The following is a 22409-nucleotide window of genomic DNA, read 5'->3' on the forward strand; positions in this document are numbered from 1 at the left end:
TGAAAGATATTTTACTATGCTGGTGCATGTAATAAGGCTATTACATGTATAGGCAATAACCTTTACATCACTCGCATAGTAAAACGTCGTACTACACACGGAAAATAAAGTGATATCTCGTATCACGATGAGTAAAAGTACCTCGGGCTGCCGCCCTCGGATACTTTTTCTCATCTGGATACGAGATATCACTTTACTTCCCTTGCATAGTAATGTACTATTTCTGTAATAGTGAGAGTGTGTTGGTGCATTCCTTCCCAACCGTTACTTTCCTTCTCGACCGTTTACTTTCCCTACCGACCGATTCATATCATAGCTCACCAATACACTCTCACGTATACAGAAAAATCTTTTTCTTCCTGAAGTACCAAAACCGTCACATTCACTCACCAAATTTAGTACCGAAAGAGCAACATTCTCCGACACTTTTTTCTCTCAATTTTCATTCCCGCTTATGTCATTTTCGATCCTATCTTTATTCTTTCCCAGATGTGTCATGTACTATACCAAATGAAAATGCTACACATGAGATATTAAATGCGATCTCGCATCAGATTTTGTGATATCGCATGCGATCTCGCATTATATTTTGTTATATCGAATGCCATCTCGCATGTGATATTGTGATATCGCATGAGATTTTGTGATATCGCATACGATCTCGCATGTGGTATAGAGATCGCAGCTGAATATGGCGTGCAAATCTGTTGTTATGTTTTGTTCGGAATGTGACTTTGGTACTCCAGGAAGAAAAATAGTATACATACCACGGATCGAAAAGGTGTGTTTTAGACCACGGTGGTGAAAACGTCCTTGGTCTCCGCTCCGCTTCGCGTCGCTCCATCCCTGGACGTTTTCACCACCTGGGTCTAAAACGCACCTTTTCGATCCTTGGTATGTAACATACTATTTTCTGTATACGTGAGAGTGTATTGGATATGAATCGGTTAGTAGAGAAAGTAAACGGTCGAGAAGGAAAGTAACGGTTGGGAAGGAATGCACCAACATACTCTCACTATTACAGAAAAATGTTTTTCAAAATACCCCAATACACACTCGATGTGTGTTTTCGTGCACACTAGGCTGTATACTTTGGGGAGGTCACGCAGATACAGATACGCGGGTTACACACCACAGTTGATTATAAAATGGCCGATTTCATACAAAAATTCACCTACTCTGACGATTCTCGTCGTCTTGATGATGTGGTGAAACTTTTTACATGTAAAATCATCAGAAGTGGTGTGTTACCGCGTATCTAATAAAATGGCGGTCTGCGTGACCTCCCCAAAGTATACAGCCTTGGCGTTCACACACATCTTGTGTGGATTGGGGTATGTTGAAATATACTATTCCTTTAAAATGGACTTTCCGTCCCTAGGGAAAAGTCTTATCCTCCTTCGTAAAGGAAAACGCGAAAACGTTATACTATACTCGGGAAATAATTTGATATTTCGTATCACGATAAGTAAAAGAATATCGGGCTAAAGACCGCGGACACTTTTACTCACATGGATACGAAATATCCAATTCCTTCCCTTATATAGTAATACTATGCTTCACTAATTTTCATGGTTGACAGCTCTTTAAGAATACAATGGACTCATCGCTTATTTTTGTCGCTCGTCTTTGTTCATAACAGATGATTTACTCATTTACGAGTTATCTATGACGTAGCACTTCTCCCAGCTTTAATATTCGTATGTCAAACGTCAAAAAGCCTGCCAAATTTGGATACATGTATGTTTGTACACTTTCATGTATTGTGTGTTTTAAGTCAGTGAAAAGCATCAGGCTCCAAATATTTTCCACATTAATGCTTGGAGCAGTGCTATGCCTGTTAGATTTGTTTAAAAAAAATAGTTTTTGGACCTCGTACCGAGGGCGAACTCTGCAATCTCAACATTATTAATAGATTGAAACGAAATCCTTTACTTCATTTGTTTTAACATAAGATCTCACTCTCTTCGTTGATGGCAAATGTAACAGCGCATGTCGCGCATATTTTCAAAGGTATTTTCATAGACTGTGAACGCATCCATTTACGTTGGACACGATAAGACGATGAAATTTATCGACGACGCCCAGTCAGTTGTCAAAATCTCTTTTATTGTGTTTTAGTGGACACTCGGCAAAGTTGTGATATTTTTACATGTAACATTTTTGTAATTGAAAACAACAAATCAAACTGTTTAGTGCGTTTAAATTTAAAGTGATTAAGTGAAGCAAACCGTGAGCAATAAAACCAAACCAACCAGTATTCGTGAAAAGGGTACGTACAGAACCACTTTAATTCCGGCGATATATTCATCCATGCAATTTTCTCTTGCATAAATTTGTTGTTATAAAATGACTGCTATCCGTTTCGTTTGCCGGCTGTAACAAAAGGAATTCATTCAATCGGACATATTCTATTTGTTCCGATTGTTTTTAGATTATCGATTCATTGCTGAATGTTAAGCAAACAAAAAGTTTTGCGAAAATATATTCTTTATGAAACTGTGCCCGCAGTGGTGATTGATATAAACCGAAAAAAAGTTTGTGACTCATCATTTTCGTCACAGATTCTTTGCAGTATGAGTTGTAGACAGTCACTTTTTTCGTATATGTAAAAGAGTTCAATGGTAAACCCTGCACCAATAACATTTTCTGTTACATATGTGTAGCAGCTATGGTGTTTGTTTATCAAGTTCAAGCGATTTTAATTAGAAAAGATTGAAATTTGTAACATCCTTTGTGTTTGGTCGCTGTAGTTGTGTTCCATTATAGAAATTTAGGATGAATATTCGTCATAATTTATCAATGAAATTTACCAGATTCACGGTAGCGCATTGTATACCGCGAAAATGAATGACTGTTGCAAAAATCAAAATATAAATTTAATTTCGATGAGCTCATTATTGCTGAAAGGTAAGGTGTATCTATCTGGTGATGTTACCTATAAATTGCTTCGCTATTGTTCACACTCATATCGTGTGTTAGAAATTCAATTTGTAATTGGCTTTGATTTGAACATGAACATGCTGATAGAGAAGAAGACCAAATATGGGCATTTTGGATGTGTATTTTGAAATTAAATGTGCATTGGTCATTGCTCCCAGTGTTGAAAGTGTGTGACGATCTTTTCACACAACAATTTACTCAGCTATATATGTTCGGGGCCGTGAAATCTGTTATCGACAACAACGGCACGTTAATTTGTCAATATAAAGCAACTTGTATCGTAAATGAATTGAGGATTTCGTTTTGATTATCTGTTACGTAAAACGAAGTAGCGTGACTGGTAGTATGCCCTGCATCTGTCTACTATCTTATAAATTTTACGTTAAATGTGGTTGTAATGAGAACCAATTAATAGATTTTCTTGTGTTTGATAACAGATGACATAGCCGCTTTGTCTAGAAATGTAGACTGGTCAGAGCAAGAGTTTCGAAAACCAGTTAATTATAACTTGCCTTGTGGTACTTGTCATTGCATTTATATTTTTTTGACATATTAAGAGCTAACTGGTCCAAATTATATTTCTTTGGAAAATGTTAATTTTCTTCTCTATCAAGAGGGAAGAAAATCGACACTTCTTTCACCGAACTGTCATCAAACGAAACGTCAACAAAACATCATTTATCCCACTCAGCATCATCATATGCAAAATTTGCAAACTTTAGATGCCTCTGTGGCATAAAACTTTGTATGAAACACGATTCAAAGTTGTTTATTAGGGTATGTACTAGTACATATCTAGAGCCTAATAAAGTACTTTGCATCTAGGTTGCATAAATAGCTATTTCTCATGGCTTTATGCGTGAAGAAAATGGGGATTATCACGCCGCACATATGTGAGATAGTTATTTCTTCAAAGTTGAAAATTGCTTTCGAGGGTGTTTTTTGTCAAGCATATCGTGAGAAGAAAATACCCGAGAAAATACAATTTCCAACTTTTTCCCAGCACAACGTTTCATGGGGTAAATGTTGCACAAGATGAACTTAATTTGCAATTTGGCGAATAGTTAATTAGCTACTGAGGGAGCCCTGTGAACAATCAAGCTACAGTTATTTAATTAAGAAGATTACAAAGCTGTTAGAAACGGCAAGAGTAGGTAGTGAAATCGTTGCCGATAACAGATGACTAGACCAGCCGTAGTGTTCATTTATGTTTCCGAACTTGCAAATTTGAATTAAACAACCAATGGACAAGTATATGTAAATTGAGGCTCTAAAAACTTTCGCAAACGACGTATAACGATAATACGTACTTATAAATTCGAATTTACCAAATTGAACCAAATTGATATCGAAAGTTACTTCAGCTGCTATACCAGCTGGTCCACTCATCATACGTGTTTGATTATACGATTGTATCACTTTTAACTTAAAATGAAAGATCGAACCTAAAGTTCATGTGTTGAGTATTTCCAAGATCAGAAAATCACTCGATCCGAGCCTTTCAATACATTCAAGGTTCATACTTCTTAATTGCAGTGCCTAACCTTTTTATAAATGGCAAGCATATCGCACCACTTATGATTAAATCTGTTCGTTCTTTTGTTTCAAGTATCGCTTAGTGTTTGGTACACAAATCTTGTACCTCTTTAGTTTTACAGTGTACGGTTCGTTATAATAAAAGAATTCTCTTCAAATTTTTTTTTTCATCGTTGTCGATAACAGATGACTAACCGTTAATAATTCTTATTGCCCAAAACCACTTACAGTGGAAGTGTGACGCAAGTCCTGTTATCCACTTACAAAAGAACTGTTATCGGTGTAGGTGACGCTTACAAATTCGACACGCAAAACGATATGCGTCACAAGTGGCAGCTGATGAGGGAAGTACGCGAAAGTTTTATCAACAAAAATTTTACCCGAAATATTCAAGGAAGAAAATTATAACTAAAAAATTTGCGTCAAAAAGTATAAAAGCGCGAATAAAATACTTTGGGGGTATTAGGAGCGGAGGGAGAAAAGTCAAAAAGTTCGTGTATGTTCCTCAGTCCTACGGATTTTTTTGTTACAAATTTTGTAATGTGAACGGGCTTGCGTCACGGCCCTTCACTAACGTAGGGCCATGATTCTTTAGTCTAAGGTTTTGGACCTACGGTATGTAACCATATTACCATAGTATACATAGCACATCCTATTACGAGACATTTTCTAATTGAGTCTATAATCTATATAATACAACTAGCAATACTTCTGTGAGTGGGTGTGTATTGTTAATTAAAATCTTCGAAATTCCTTTCTTCTGTACGTTTTGAGTGCAGTCTTGTCGTTGGTAAATTATTTATCTATTTATTTCGAATATTATTAAGTTCTATTATTGAAAACTTTTGCCAACGATCGTATTTGCTCAGTGAGTGTGAAACAATAACCGGATTAACCTTTAAAAAAGGGATATTCATCTGACTATATCGATAGTATCGACACAAATAAAGCTGTGGACGGGACCCTGTGCTATAGCTTTACAATAGTAAAATGTATTTTGAAGTAGCAAAATTAATGTTTGCCGTTTTTACAAGTTATTTAGTTGGCTGGAAAGAACATGTTGTATTTCTCGAAAGACAAGGACTGCAATCCACATTACTGGATATACTGATTTGTTTACCAAGGTGAGAAAATAGGAAATTCCAACAAGAACCTATTCCAATTTTCTTTAAATAACAATTTGTTGACGTTTCGGATTATGACAGTTCAGCGGAGAAAATAGAAATTTTTTCACCCGAACTGTCACCCTATTTTTGTTTCGAAATGTTTCTTTCGTGAAGAAAAAAAATCTCAAAACAGGATGTTTTTTCAAGTTTCTGTTTTCGACAAAGTCCAACATCTCCTGCTGTAACGATGAATTATTTCCAAGAATTTAACCTTTCAGAAACGGCAACCTTATCGACCTTAGTATTTGATACAAAATCTATCACTTCAATATTTTTAACATGCATTCTGCTATATAAGAGAAGTAAATCCGGAGTCGATAACAGATGACTCGCAGATTCTAAAAGGTTGGCTATAAATAATTATGCTTCTTCTGTTGTTAGTATCAACCAGATGTTGTGCAATAAAGGAAAATCTAAAATAGTTCACTGACCGTGACCATGTCGCTAAAAATTTCTTTCGAAAACTATTCACATCTCCAACTTCTGATAGTCGCCACTACAATTCGTTAATAACATAAAATATTCACAAAAATGTGTTCCATATATTTTAGGGTGTGTGGGTGTGGTTAGAGTTTGCGCTTTTATTTTCACCACAAAAAAAAAAATTTTGCTTTTACTACTGCCAATTTGCGATTCTCTTAATTCGCAATAATTCTTCACATTTTCGTATTGTTAAACCGACAATTTAAAAATGTTTTGAAAGAAGAGCGAGGAAAACCTTTCAAAATACGAAGAATTTTTTTTTTCATCCGTTTGATATCCATTCGGCTGTCGATTTTCAATTAAATATTCCTTGCATTCAGCAATATACAATGTTCAATCATCTGTAGGTTCATGCTTCTGGTGTATTGTACATATATGTTTCGAATTTCAGAAAGATGAATGAGAAAATGTATTTTTCTCAATTTTGGCAGATGCGCAATGTTGCCGGTAGGGAAGCTTTAGGTTTACATTCATTGTGAAAAAATGATTTTCCTCGGAAAGAAAAGTAATTTGTTTTTCTGTGTTGACACAATTTTCACGTGAAATGTTTATTGTAAAAATGAAAATTTTATTCCCATTGGTGTTGTAAGGCCTTCCCTTAATGCATAAGTTGATGGATTTGAACTTGTTAAAAACATTGCTCCAAATAGTTACTGTACGATCATAGAAACGGAGAGGTTTGCTCAGTTGTGTGTGCTTGCCAGCAATTATTATTGGCTTTCCGTTTTTATCCTGAATTCCAGGTTCATTTGAACACTTGAATTTTGCCAAGGAACTTTAGTTTTCTTTTTTACTTACATTGATCAACAACCGAAGTGCAATGTTTAAGCGTACGAACAGATAAAGTAATTTTATAAACAAAAATTTGAAATTATGAAAATATTGTGCACAAACTGTTCAGTTGTTCGGTTCTCGTTGTTGTGTCATGATTAAACTGATGGGCTCCGATAATCTCATTATGATAAATTGATCTTAGTGACTTTCGGCAATCAATAAATGCAACAGTGATTGTACGGTGTGAATGGAACACAGAGAAGATATTGGTTAAATATTGCAATCTGTTTACATTTGAACGATAGTTCTCAAAGATAAAAAAAGTATTTCAAGTGACTTCTCCACAAAGTCATCTTAAATTCGTGTGTTCATATCATTTTGCTGCTCTAAGAACAGAATATATTTTATCGATTGCTTTTCTCATCATATTACGAATCCTTTTCGTTGTGTTACCTCTTTTTATGTTCTTATGTCGTGATGAAAACCAGATAGAATCGAGAAAAAGATTTTTTTTTCTTCATCTCCATAAATCTCCTTTACGCATTACTGAGCGCATTAATGTCTCTAATTTATAAGCTCGGAAAATTTCAAATTTAAAATCCACATTTTCTAAGCAGATCTGTAATTTCGATCATAATTTGTAGCATGTGTTTTTTACATCAAGCATTCAATCAACACTCGACCCATACGCGCGTTTAAACCAGCAATAAACACGACTGAATTCCATAAGAAAACAATAAATAATAAAAAAGAAAAATAGCAAAAATATTATCGTGAAACGACAGAGCGAACCAAAAGAAAAAAAATGTTTTCAAGCTGTTGCGGTTGTACGAATAAAAAATCGAATAAGAAAGCACTCAATGATGAAAATACCGATTCAAACGATGAAAGCCCAGCTAATATTGATAAGGATAATGTGGAAAATCGAACAGATGATTGTGTGGAAATTCTACTGAAAGACAGAGAAGTTGAAACGACGGCGAAAGAGGTAATAATCAGTCAAGAGCCGACTAACGAGCGTGCGATTTTACCGGTGGTGGAAGTGGAAACACAAATTGGTATGAATGGAAATGGGAGTCTTATATACACATTATGTTCTCGAGTTGTTTAGTTGATTTAATTGAATGGAAGTCACAAATTGATTGTACATTTTCAACATTACTTCCGTGTTTCAAATGCCTTAACACATGCTTCAACGTAGTTGATAATAATTTAACAAAATGGAAACATCTCACACCAGGACGATGATGAAACGAAATGAGTTTGTTTTACAATTATAACTCGGCTGTGAGCAAGGTAATGTTAGAGATTTGGGACAGTACGCGTTAGTCTTTTGAAAAAGACTTGGGTGGCAACATTGATGTAATTTTATCAAACTCAACTCACTGCTGCCATCCTGGTCCCTTTCATCTCATTACTTTTTTGACCTGGCTGACCTGGCTGGCAGAACTTTATCAAAACACTACTCAGTGTTGCCAGCCAGGTCCTATTCAAACAGAGTTTATTTTTGAGAAAACATTTTCTCAAAATTTCTTGGAAACTGTGAGAAAATCAAGAAACTGTTTCCTCAAAAAAAGCTCTGCTTTCAAATGACTAATGATGTCCTGGTTTATAATCTAGTTTGCCGGAAGGAGAAAATTGTTTATGGAACTACTATAGCTTACTTGTTTACTAACCCTTGAGAAACGGTAAACGTATCGTATAGAATCTGTAAATCTGTTACTTCAACTGACAAAATCTGACACTTCAATATTTCCATCTTACATTTCATTATATGAGAGAACACCAATCAGAACTGAATGCTTATTCTTGTCACCGTTGTCTATAGCAGATGACCTGTCGTTTCCCTAATAGTTATTTGTTGAAATTATTTCTGCTATAGAGGTTGATACCAAAATCTTCATTTATAATTCTATTGTTTTGACATACTGCAGCAATGTAACAACAGGGAGAAATCATCTTTTACTTTTGTCGTCGTTATCGTCGTAGATAACAGATGATTAGCCGTTTCAAAAAGACTTTCAACTCGTTCAAGGATTGGTAATGGCAAGAATAAAGCTCACACTGGTGCCAGAAACCAGTACCTGCACCTTAATCGAGGTCGATTGTTCAGCAAAAATCTCAAAAAGTCTCATTCCTCAACCGATACTTTGAACACAATTGTGCTTTTGTTCGACTCAAATGAGTCGTAAACATTCGTACGAAAATAACTTAAGCTATAAATTGTTCAATTTTTGCGTGAAATTCGTTTAAAAGACGTTTAAAAGATCAACAGAAACTGGTGTAGCCAACGTGTTTATTCATTACTTTCCGTAGTTTATTGAATTTGGTTGTGTGTTCGGTTAAATTTTAAAGAGATTACGACCAACTCTGTTGCTTGACTTTAATTTTAAAATCGTCCAACTTCTGTGCAGAGACATTATCGGTGTATATATACCGTCGTAATCCATTGAATGTTTAAACTTCCTTCGGAAAAGTTGTCACACACGAAACTTTTGTTTGGTTTAATTTCGAGCCAACAAACAAAATAAACATCCTCCGCTGTTTGCTTCTTATTTCCTTTCTGAATAAATGATTCATTTCTACGCTTCCACAGCAAACAAGAAAAATTTAATTTTCTTTACTCGGCCCAACATAATTTCCTTCATCTCGCAAAGAAGTACAGACTCCTGAAATTGAAGCGTAAAGTGTATTTATATTGAATACTACCGGCCAGCAGGTTATACAGCTATTCACTCCATGACTTCATGTTTTATTCAAGAAATATGGAGCTCACCTTAAACTTCCATAATCACAACAAATTCATGTGTGTTGTTCTCGTAGCACCGAAGCTGGTCAACTGAAGAGAATAATTGAGTGGAAATAATATTTTCAATATTAATGCGTACACGTGCGCTCCGCTATCCGCAAAACCATTATTATTCAAAGGCATGTAAATGTTTCATAAAGGCAGGGGGAAGTATGGACTTGAAAATAAATTGAATTACGACCCATATCAATCCGAAAATGATTTTTTCTTTTGATTTCGGATACTTAAAAGCTTCCATTCAACGGTAATCACAAAACAATTAGAGCATCCGGTAGATATATGCCAATGGTTCTGACAATAATTCGGAAACTTTTTTTCTTTACTCAAAAGCTGCAGAGAGTTTTAATGAGAAAACGGAGTCAAATGACGGTAAAAATGAACTTCCGGAATCGCCACAAATCGATAACAATGACAAAACGGTCGACGTATCCGAAGCGAAACAAATCGATTCCGATCACTCGGAACATTCCGAACGTGTGGACGCGAAACATTCAGACTCTGAGGCATCCGACGCAAAGGAAGTGGATAGGGAACAAGAATCGAAATCACCGGACAGTAGATGTTCGGAACAAAGCCAACCGATACTGCCGCCACCGGCATCGTATCAAGCGTTAGAACAATCATCGGACAACAGTGACAGCAGCAATAATCGGACAATTGAATCTAGCCAAAATAATAGCTTTAGTGATAACTCTCAAATAGTGCCTAACACTGTCGACGAGCAGATAATAATCAACGATGACCAACCGGACGATCAATTGAGCGACCATCAACCAGACGAGCAGTTGAATGAAGAAATTAACGATCACATAAGTGTTCCACCAGACGAAAAAGACCAAAACGATAATCTACCATCGCCGCCGACGACTCCATCGGACGACACAATATCGAGCGAACCACCGAAAAGTTGCTTGTCACGACGTTGTTCATCGAAGTCGTCAATTAAGAAGAAAGTGAATTACAGCGACAGCAAAGAGTATATACCAATGGTGACCGACGACGATGAGGTGTTTTCGGATTCAATTTCACCGCAATTGCCGCGAGGCGATATGTGTACACCGTATCCGAAGAAGAAGGGATCGATTCCTGGGATGACTTTTCCATCTGATTGGTTTCCCGACGACAGGTGAAACTATTTTTTATTCTTTGATTCAAACTACGAAAGAATCGGCTGTGTCGCGAAAATTTTATTTTATTTTCAATCGACAAACTACGAACGGATTGATGCGAGAGATAAATACACACGACAATGTTGTGTGTGTTTATTAAAAATAATCCAAGAAGGAGGTCATTGCCTTGACGGTAGCAACGGTTTTTCATCATTTATTTGTCGTCTACTCCCAAAAGAAGTTTCGAACAAATTTCGTTTAAATGCACACTCATGCACGATTAACTTTTCTTTCTTGAGAGAAACACCTTAATTAAATTGAAAATGTTCTCATTCGCTGTACGGCGTAACGAACATGAAAGACGACACAACACATTCGATAGCTTTAAGCTGTCCACAACGGTTGAATTTACCGAAAAGATTAATTTTCTCGCAATTAATTTACTTGTCCAAACAGACATCCGATGAATTAATTTGACTGAAAACAAAATTTAATCTGAGTCGAGTACATTAATTGATGATAACAAAACTTATTGCTTCTCTGGGTGCACACAGTGAAGCGGATGGTGTTCATCGTGAACCACCTGTGACACCGATTGGACGTGACGAATTGGCGTTAAAAAGGCATCGGTTCTTTGCCGATTTACTGTCGGCAGCACAAGCAGCCGCAGATCATCGGGTTCGGTTTAATCCGTTGGGACCGGATGTCGCATTTGACAATTTTGGTAATTTCTATTTGATGTTTAATTTGTGTCCGTTGTAATACGTTAGCGTTTTTTGTTAATATTTCGATCAAATATCGATTTACCGGAGAAATAGATATAGAGATGGCACAAATTGAATACTTTGACACTCTAAATTGGATAATGCTTATTGCTGTGTTCCCTGTCAAATTGTACATTTACTCTTTCGATGTAAGAGTCACATGTAACTACACAATAACCGATCCGAAAATCAAAATCGAATGAATAAAATTCCTTAAAATTTTAAAAATATTGCCTCAAATGTCATCAAGTGTCACACCATGGAACTTCTTACAATCCAAATAATTTTCGAAGAATGGGTTGTGTCGTAGCACTGCTCCTAGCATAAACACTCGTATGTCAGACGTCGGAAGGCCTCCAAATTTTGATACATTTAACCCTATTCTGATACCATCTCCATCAGCCTCCAAATAGTTTTTACATTAATGCTAGGAGCAGTGCTATGGTTTTGTAATTTGGGCTACACAAAGGAGACGCATATACCACAGTTCGTAACAACTCAATATCACAGTCGCTAATAACGCTAATAACTATCCTTACTACTCGATTGAGTTACCAGTGCGAGAGTTAAAGACTCAACCGCAGACAGATTTGAACCGATTGTCAGATGTGTAAACAAAACTAAGAGGATTGAATCGGTTCAAGTCTGGGTGACTTGAGCGTAGAGCTTTGGGATTACCAGTAAAAGAACTGTTGAAATACATCGGCATTCCACTCAGACTAATTTTGATCCTAGTACATCATTTAATGGCTAGGTATTTAGCACAGCACACCACTGAGCACTGTAAAAGTGATGTGTTACCAAGTCAACGAAATTAGTAAAATTATTGGTCCGCCTGTAATCAGAACTGCTTGGATAAGGTGATTATCATTATAGTTTCTAGCTTAGCATTTACTTATCAGGCACAGTGATGAGACTGACAATCACGAAACGAAACTCATCCCATACTTTATCTGTTATTTGTAGCTTAAGATCCTAGATGTCTTGTTGATTGTCTTGCATTTTCAACAGTTTTTTTCAATAAAAATTGCCGAGTGGTGTATTTTGAGTGAAAAGGGATTTCCTAGAATTTCAAGCATTTTTACATGATTTTCATGAAATTTTCTATAATTTATAAGAATTTTGAAGAATTGAACGATTCTTTTAGCAAAGGATTTTCCTTTAAGTGCAAACGAATTTTCTATGTCTATCTCTGTCCCTTATCCGAAATTACATCAGTAATGGCTAAAAGTTCTCACTGGCAAACAGCTAACCTAGTCACCAAATCTGTTCCTTCTTTTGTTCAAGCTATCGTTTAGTGTTCGACACAAAATCTTTTACTTCATTAGTTTTTTTTAGCAAACGGTTGCTTATAATAAGATAATAATAATGAGTGTTCACCACTTATTTTTACATCGTCTTTGTCGTTAACAGATGACTGGTTGTTCCTTAATATGTTTTGTCAACATAACGGTTTAATTAACGTCGACACTTTACGCTTTGACGTAGCAACAACATGAAAAGCAAGAATGTATTTCAATAAATTATACATTCGCATACACAGTGAACTAAATATTATTCAAAAAGGCAACCAACAGTATGATTTTATCGGCAGCTACTCACATGCTTAACCGGAAAGATTGGGAAATAATTGCGAATAATGTTGTGGGAATACAATAATGACAAGCTCTCGTTTATTTAGTACATAATTTTTACAATGTATAAAGATCAAACACCCCCTCTTTAAATCTTTCGATGGTGGAATTGTGCCCAAAATCGATGCCACGTTTCCTTTTTGAACGGCGATGCTAATGCGGTGAATTAAAAATGATGTCGCACGTTTTTCATCAGTGATTTTACTTCCGATTTTTTTGGTTAAATCCAGGCCTAACTTTCCTAGTACCCTTGACGTCTCCGTCGAAATCAGAATAAAAATGAACTGGTTAGCCAATTGTGAATAATAGTGTATTACTCCAGTCGCCATGGGCTGGTTCCGCAAAGCTGACACTTTTGCTTAAACAACCACTTACATACTTACAAGCAATTACTTAAGATATATTACATGCTTGTAAAAAACCTCATGCTCATTACTTTGACTCCACGTGATACATTTGGGTAAGGAAATAGCATCTCGCTGTCTTATTTCATTGAAATGTATCTTGAAATGGTTGTTAGTCTAATATGCTTGCGCTGTGAGTGTTTATTATTATTAGTCTGTTGCCAATCCTCAATGTAAACAAAATCTGGCAATGCCACTTTGAACGGTATTAAGGTTAGAACTCATTTCCTTATGCACTCAAAAGGAAATCCTTTGTTCAGAAAATTCGCAAATTCGTTGAAATCCTTAAAGATCCCTAAAAATGATTGAAATTCCTTTGAAATGGACAAAAAAATCCTTTCGGATTCTAGAAAATCCATTGAGGATTTTCTCTTTTCTATTAGAAAATCCTTACGGACACGAAATACACGATTATCTGCCCTTCGGTGAGGACTGTAGCTAGAACTCCTATTATATCTTGAAATCAGTTCTCCGATGAATATTGCGATCAATTGTTGTTGATCAACATTTCGAAGTTAAATTATTTTAAAGTTCTCCTAACACAAAGTGAACAAAATTCTCAATTATTTCCTAATCTTTCTGCTAAACACGTTAGCAACTGCTGATAAAACCATATCGTTACCTGAATTTATGAATTAAATGGGCATACACAGTGGCGCCGAGTTCACGGGGGAGATGGAGGTGATTGTTCCACTATGAAATGAGGCGATAGTTTTCACAGTTCACTGCAGAGTGTAGCGACCAAAACAGATTTCTAACATTGATTTTGGTTAGATGAAGTTTAGAAAAATTGTTTTGCCTCCCATGAACAAAACTCGGCGCCTCTGGCTGGGTGTACAGATGTAATATATCGAAAGACACACACTTGATTTTCAAGTGTATATGGTTGCTATACTTCAAAATGTAAGTATCGACGATAAAAAAAACATTACCAACTATGTTCAGTACGGTTGTCGATTTTATAATTATACAATCTACACACTCACTACTACTGCTATTCCTTACTGGAAAGTTCTTATACCAGCGCTATATATCTAAGCTGCAAGATTAACTTTTATCTAACAAAATGACGATAATATCGCCGATATGAAAAAGAGTCGTCATTATATTGTTATTCACTGTGAAGCGCACCGGACTTATCCGAATTGAAGTGAATTCATTTGGCATCGAAAGGCAGTGCTCGCAATCTTTTCTATTTTTGCGAAAATTTTACACCAAACTCTTTGCCGACCGTCCAGTTTTATTTCAGTTTTCAGATTTATTTTGGTGTTTATGGTGTGTATCTGTGCTCAGAAATTTTATTATTATTTTTTTTGTAAAAATTTTGGATTTGTTTTGATTTTTTCGTATTAAACACTTATCCACTTATTACTATCTGTGTTGCTGCATTGATATAGTGAATAGAATTCTAATATACCGAAAACTCAAATCGGAGCTTGTCGTTGTCTTACCTTCTAAGCAAATATATAACAAAAGAATCGTAGGTACACTTCTAATCTGTGATAATTTGTTGTAGCTTTGATAGAAAAGTGCTTCAGTGGAACTCAAAATTTTTATTTGAATAATTAATTTCTCTTCGTTAGAATTTATCGAAATAAACCATTGAGTGGGTGTATAAGTTTGCTATTTTCTCGTTATATGCAGTAACCGATTGTTATTAAATTATTAAATCGTCGTCATCGCCATATACCATAACAACAAACATTCTTCAGCACTAAATATACTGCGAATGTGTTACAGTGTTTTAACGCTTCACCGAATTTCTTATGCAATTTTCTTTTCTCGCACTTTTTATCGATCTCTCATTGTCAAGGCAAAACCATAAATAAATAATTTGAAAAAAATTAATTATATTAATAGAAGACACACACATGGTGTGTATAATAATTGACTATATGTGTGGCTTATTATATAGCACAACAACAACAACAACAAAAAAAAGAGTTTTTCATGAAATTCCAAATAATTTAAAAATAAAAGAAGACGCAGAACTCGCAGAAAAATTAATTTTATAATCGCTGTTGCTATTAGTGTGCTCTCGATGTCTAACTAAATAAAAAGGCCACAGTGTGTTGCCGATCGCTCTGAATTCTAATGTTTTGACGTTGCGAGAGAGAGCTTACATTTTTTTAAAAATTAATTTTGGAATTATGGGATATGAAAAATAAAACCGGGTGCATAGCATGGGTAAATCGCTGAGTGTATGTTTTGGTAGAACACTTATTATAAATGATGTGAAAAATTGCAACAATCCAGGTAATTATTGATTTATGTATAACGGATTGTAATTTGTATGTTCTAAGCTTCTCTTTTTCTATTTGTCCGAAAATCTATAAATTTTCCAACGGTAAATTATTACCTCATGCGAAACGAGTATATGTGTGTTGATTCAACGCTGTTGAAATGTCGACGAATTTTTTTTTATCTCAAAAATAAATGCCAGTCGACTACAAAGTAATTCTTTTTTTTGTGTGAACAGCTCGTAAATTATAAAGGAGTGTACTTGCAACAGCTAACTGATTATAATGGTTAGGAGACAAGTATGAAAGCATAACTTTACTGAGGGAATACCATCTGTATGTCTTATAGTTACGTGTAAAGGGAAGATAACAACCGCCTTTTTCACGATGTACAGGCGATGAAATTTCGGAAGCCTTTGTTGAGAAAAACATTTATCTCGGGAAAAAGTTGAAAATTGCATTTTCTCGGATGACACCTTCGAAATGCAATTTCTAACTGTTTGCCTTCGGCGAGCAAATAACTGTCACATCTGCTGCTGATTTTTAGGCAGTCTTCGTTCCACCGCACATTCTCCCACATTTTTTGGAAAATTTGGAAACAAAGTAATTTTCCAAAGCATACATTGGCTCTAAATTCTCTCTAAATTTATTTGCGAAAAAATGTGGGAAAATATGAGAAAATTTGGGGAAATTTAGAAAAAAAAAGTTTTTGTGAAAAAAGTAGGCCCTGGTTGTACGAACTAGTGGTGTGACTGCAGTTCAAGCTTATCGATGCATTAATATTTTGTGACATATTGTTTACACAAACGTTAACATTTGACGTGTGAGCCTTTAAAAGTGATTTGGGATGATTGATCTACTATTGGAGTAATTTTTGATACAAAATCTTCTACTTCATTTGTTTTCACACACATTTTGCTGAATAAGAGAACACAAGCTCATCGCCCAATTATTTTTAAATCGTTGCCAATAACAGCTGAGAATCTGTTTCAAAATTTAATGACTCAAATGGATGCTACGATGTTTGAATAAAAACAAATGGAAAATTTCGATCAAATTTAATTTATAATGAGGTCAATGAGAACACGACACTCCACACTCCTAAAATTAATTTTCATTTAAACTTTTTCAATTATACATCTAAATTGAAACGACAAGAAAATTCTATGCGAAATTGTCTTGTTAACAGAAAAGTTCGTTGAATGTCCCCCGAAAAAAAAAAACATAAACAAGACTTTGGTGGGTGAAGCAACACACTCATTTTATAGTTGGGTGTGTTATTTATACATATACAAGTATGTCGTTTGGTGAAATTAGGTTATTTTGTCGTTGGAATACGTCATTCATATCCATATCCAACACGTACATCTAATATAGGTTGGTCGAATTAGTCAATGCGAATACAATCAGAGTCCTTCATATTGAAGTAGTTGTTCCTCGTTAATTTTAACTGGCAAAATAATAATTCAGAATATCGAATCAAGGTAGAGATATGAGAGGGTCACTGAAACGACTGCAGGGTTTTCTGTTCGAAAAATTAATTTTAAATACAATCAGGCTTGACGAGGCTTTACCTGATAATACCAGTCTCTGGACATGTACCAGTCTCTGGACATGTACCAGTCTCTCTTTTAACAATTTATATTAAAAAGCTTGTGTCTGCTTAATTATAACGAGTCAGGTTGAAAATGCTTAGTCATCAGTCACCTTTTCATCTATGTGTGTATTATATTGCTCTATGGTCATTCGTGTCCATAAAATGAGCTACAGTTTCCTTATAACTTTTAATTAGGGATAAGGAAACCACTTGTACAAACGGCAACCGAATTGTGATGCGGTCATTTCATCTGTTATTCCTTTTACAGAATCTTGTACTTCATTTGCCATGTCAAGAATATCAGCTTGAAAATCATTAATTTTCGTCATTTCCCTTTTCTCATTTCATACAGATTGTGACCCGAACCTAAAGCCATCCACAACCGCTGAACTAGGTCATCTTATCGATCGTTTGGAAAGAATTATCGAACGTCTTGAACGAACTGTATCTGCCCGTGAATTGGCAACGGTGAACGGAACATTAAATGCTGTGATACAAAAAACTGATTCGGAAGAATTGGACAGTTTACCATTACCATTGCCACCATCGACACCGAACTTTGATTTACTCATCGGGGATATTGCAGCCGATAGTGTGAACGACAATTTTCCATTGTTGAACGGCAAGAAGATTTCCATCGATCTTGAAAATCTACCGACGGTTATCAATCAACTCAGTACCGACGAATATCTAACTCAAGACGAACCAGACTATTCACCACCAACCAGTATGAGTGTTTTGGGATATCAGGACATTGTCAGTGGACCGCTGTTGGAATACATAAATCTATCGAAGAAAATTGGCGGTGATGTAGCCAAACATGCCGAGTCTGTGGAAAGGGCTTTCAACGCACAACTGGCGTACGTAACTCTAGCGTCTACGTCAGCCCAACCATCGCCGGCCGATCAACAACAACTGCTTAAACCAACATCCGATCAAATTACTATAATCCAGGAATATCGCGAAAAGAACCGAACATCGCCATTCTTCAATCATTTGTCAGCGATTAGTGAGAGTATTCCCGCTTTGGGATGGGTCTGTGTGGTAAGTTGAATTTTCGGCAAAGAATGACTCCATGTACAGCTTGAGAAACTTTTTTTCCGTTCAGTCTCCAACACCTGGACCACACGTGAAGGAAATGAACGACGCCGGTCAATTCTACACGAACCGTGTGCTGAAAGATTGGAAAGAGAAGGATTCGACTCATGTGGAATGGGCTCGTTCGTGGATTCAAACATTGACTGAATTACAGAAATACATACGACAGTATCATACAACCGGTTTGGTTTGGTCTGGCAAAACTGTTGCTAGTGCTGGCGGTTGCCCACCGCCTCCACCACCTGGTATGCCACCACCACCACCAGTTCTTCCAGACTTAGGCAGTTTGGCTGTTGGCTCAGGTGATGATCGAAGTGCATTGTTTGCACAGATCAATCAGGGAGCTGACATAACGAAAGGTAAATTGTCTTTACTTAATTGTAAGTTACAGGCTGTAAAGGTGAAGAAGGAGTGGTCAGAATGGACTAGTCCATTCAATTCTACCTAAAGCTCAGTAGTTATCCTCTTAAGGTCTACATTTTGTGAAAGTAATTGATGTTGCAACGAATTGAATGCATGAGCGACCCAAACTCGCACCCAACTGTAAAATTTCCGGAAACGGTGACGAAACTTTTAAATGTCTGGAATGATCAACGTTGGTGTCCTAGGGAGAAAGTTCTTTCACCACCCAATTTCGCTTCATTTGAATAAAAATTTTGACTAACTAGCTGCAGTGCCATCAATCGACTAATATAAAATTGAGAAACTAAATTTTCAGGTCTAAAGAAAGTCACGTCCGATATGCAAACACATAAGAACACAACTTTACGTTCTGGACCAGCTCCATTCAAAGCACCAGTTTCTCTACCATCACCTGGTAACAAAGCTCCTGCTCCAGCTGCCGCCAAGCCTCCAGTATTCACAAGGGATGGAAAGAAATGGCTGATTGTTAGTGAACCGCAAAACGTTTGATCATCTCCACATGCAGTCTAACCCGTTCGGGTCTTTCGTTTCAGGAATACCAGAAAAACAATCCAAATTTGCTGGTGGAAAATGCCGAAATGAACAACATGGTCTATCTATTCAAATGCGAAGGATCGACTGTGACTGTTAAGGGGAAAATTAACGGAATCATCTTGGACTCGTGCAGAAAATGTTCCGTGCTATTAGATTCCGTTGTGTCGTCCGTGGAATTTGTCAACTGTCAAAGCGTACAGATGCAAGTAAGTTCAGCGGGAATTTATTTTTTGGACGTCGACTCATTTTGATTGTGTTCTGTCCAGGTTCTAGGTAATGTACCGACAATTTCGATTGACAAAACGGACGGTTGCCAAATGTATTTGTCCGACAAGTCGTTGGACGTTGAAATCGTGTCGTCTAAATCATCCGAAATGAATGTTCTAATTCCAAAAGGAAATGGAGATTATGTAAGTTTTGCGACATTGTGTTTGAATTGCTGGATGATTTGACCGAGAAATTTCTTTTCTTTTCAATTTAACGTTTCAGACCGAGAAACCGATTCCAGAACAATTTAAAACGAAAATCAACGGTGACTCATTGACCACCATTTGTGTAGAAAGTCTTGGCTAGATAAAATAATTTTTCATTTTTGATAATAATCGTCGTGAATCACTAATAATGCGATTTAAGTAAGCAAAAAGAATTATTTTCCGTTCTCTCTTATCCATACAACCAGAACCAGTACAGCATATATGATGATAACCTTACTTTTCTTTCCCTCCTCCCCGCTCCCATCGACTTCCTATTATAACAAAAATTCATATTATCTCCGATCCCTTGTGTTCCGATGTGAATCCGCTTCGGTCATGGTTATAATAACTAATTATATCAAATTATATACAATTCATTTCGATAAGAAATAAAAGTAAATGACTCGAGAATTTCATAAAGACAAAGTGTTTCGATATTCAGATGGCGCTGCAATCGATGAATGAATAATGCACGAACAAATTCCTTACTCTATATTTGTCATCCGTGAGACCAAAAAGGTCAACTTCAGGTTTAACTGTTTATTTATTTATTCGATGCACTTACAGGCTGTAAGCCCAATTACAAGCGACCATTCATGAATTCACAGCAATTTAGTTTAAAAATGAAAATTTGTAAGAACTAACAGTATGTTAATCAACAAAAAATAATTTAAATTCAATAATCGAAAAATGTTTTCACTGCACGTTTGAAGGAGTGGCGACTAGGGTTGGTAAGGTCTAGTGACGAAAATATTGTGTTGTGGTGACGTTTCAACCGATGTATAGGCTCGTTTTCCGCGTAGTTCGATGCAGTTGTCGGCAGATAAAATTTCGGTGGATTTCTCGTATTTCGCACTGGTTGGTGAAATATAATATCAGTTGAAAGCATAGAAACAAGGTGCCCATTGATCAAATTATACAGCAACATTTCATCCAATTGAAAACGACGCGTTTCAAGTGAATGCATTCGAAGTTGTTTTAGTCGTGATTTGTAGTCCGGTTTGATCCAGTTGAATCTGTAGAATAACAGCCTCGTAAACTTTCTCTGAACCCTCTCCAATTGATCAATGTATTTAATATATTGCGGATTCCAGATCGAGCAGCAATATTCCAGTCTACTACGGACGTATGTGACGTAGAGTTTAATTATACTTTCTGGGTTCTTGAAGCGTTTTGTCGCGCGGAAAATGAATCCTATCATCTGGTAACTTTTACGGGTCAAATTATTGATGTGGTAGTTAAATTTCACTTTCTCATCAAAGTCCACACCAAGTTCTTTTTTGACGTTGACTCTCGTGGTATCCTCTCCATTAATCGTGTAATTGAAATTAAACTTACTTGGTTTATACGTAACGGTCAGTGTGTGGCACTTCTTTACATTCAGGTCAAGCAACCGCTGTTTGCACCATTCCGATAGCAATTCCAAGTCTTCCTGGAGAGCCGCACAATCGTGTTCACTACATATCTTTTTCGACAATTTGTGGTCATCAGCAAATAGTGAACTCCACGAGGAGCTGAAAATGGCTGGCAAGCTATTAATGAAGATCAGAAACAGTAGAGGACCCAGAATAGATCCCTGTGGTATTCCTGATGAAGGTGTGGTAGCCTTTGATTTCGTACTTCCAATCATTACATATTGTGTTCTATTAATCAGGTTTTAATCTGAAGTTCGCATCTGAGGTTGAAGCGTTTCGAACTCAAAGCTTACCAATAATCTACCGAAATTTACCGAAAAACGTTTTCTGGTAAATTTCGGCAGTTTTCAGCACATCTTTTAGTTTCGGTTTTACTTGCAGTTCAACAAATAAGTCATCAAAGATAAAAGATAAATTGGAGTCAAATGCAATGAAAGTATCAACCAGGTATGGTCTGTTCATACAAACCGGAGGACATGACACCTCTCATGAGAGGTGAGTTTGTTTATATGAAATCGCTATGTCCTCCGCTCCATACAAAGTTTGACATTCAGCCATATGTTGTGTTGACGTTCATTGGTCAAATGAAGAATGAAATTTGAAAATATTTTTTTTTTGATAGAAAGCTCTATCGTGTGTAAGGATTTAAAAATTCGTAAATTTAACCGCGTGACAAACGTTCGAATAAAAATTTAATTTTTCATTTGGCACTAACTCTAGCTACGCTACACATGGCGACGCGAAGTAGACCTAATTCAAAAGAAAGATACTAACCTAAAACTGAGACATACATTTGGCAAACCAGTGCTACTGAAAATGGTTGCAATTTACAGTCCAGAGGCAGTGAAACTTCAGCATGAATTTGCTTCAGCTGTTTTATCAGCTGATCCACACAAACAATCAAATCTGTTTAGACGTCTTAATACGTATACGGTTTTACCACTACTACACTTGCGCGTAACAGGTCCCAGCTTCAACCGAATGAACAGTTTTGATTGTATGTGGGG

The 22409-nt window shown here is 36.3% G+C and overlaps 1 protein-coding gene across 6 annotated transcripts; it reads left to right on the plus strand.

The window, feature by feature from the left end:
• Positions 1-2094: 2094 nt before the first annotated feature.
• On the plus strand, positions 2095-20407 carry LOC119070764 (adenylyl cyclase-associated protein 1). 6 transcript variants are annotated; one of them, XM_037175240.1, is made up of 10 exons: positions 6908-6973; positions 7567-7960; positions 10042-10837; positions 11375-11544; positions 17812-18503; positions 18568-18916; positions 19276-19445; positions 19514-19720; positions 19781-19924; positions 20004-20407. In XM_037175240.1, exons 2-10 carry the CDS (start codon positions 7708-7710, stop codon positions 20085-20087), a joined length of 2865 nt encoding a protein of 954 aa, XP_037031135.1. In that variant the 5' UTR covers positions 6908-6973; positions 7567-7707; the 3' UTR covers positions 20088-20407. The 6 variants fall into 6 exon arrangements, with proteins under 6 accessions (XP_037031138.1, XP_037031135.1, XP_037031134.1 ...); XM_037175239.1 differs by lacking the exon at positions 6908-6973 and having other exon boundaries at positions 7534-7960; XM_037175243.1 differs by lacking the exons at positions 6908-6973; positions 7567-7960; positions 10042-10837; positions 11375-11544 and adding an exon at positions 2095-2272.
• Positions 20408-22409: the final 2002 nt, after the last annotated feature.

The sequence above is a fragment of the Bradysia coprophila genome (assembly GCF_014529535.1).
Source record: "Bradysia coprophila strain Holo2 chromosome IV unlocalized genomic scaffold, BU_Bcop_v1 contig_106, whole genome shotgun sequence".
Lineage (NCBI taxonomy): Eukaryota > Metazoa > Arthropoda > Insecta > Diptera > Sciaridae > Bradysia > Bradysia coprophila.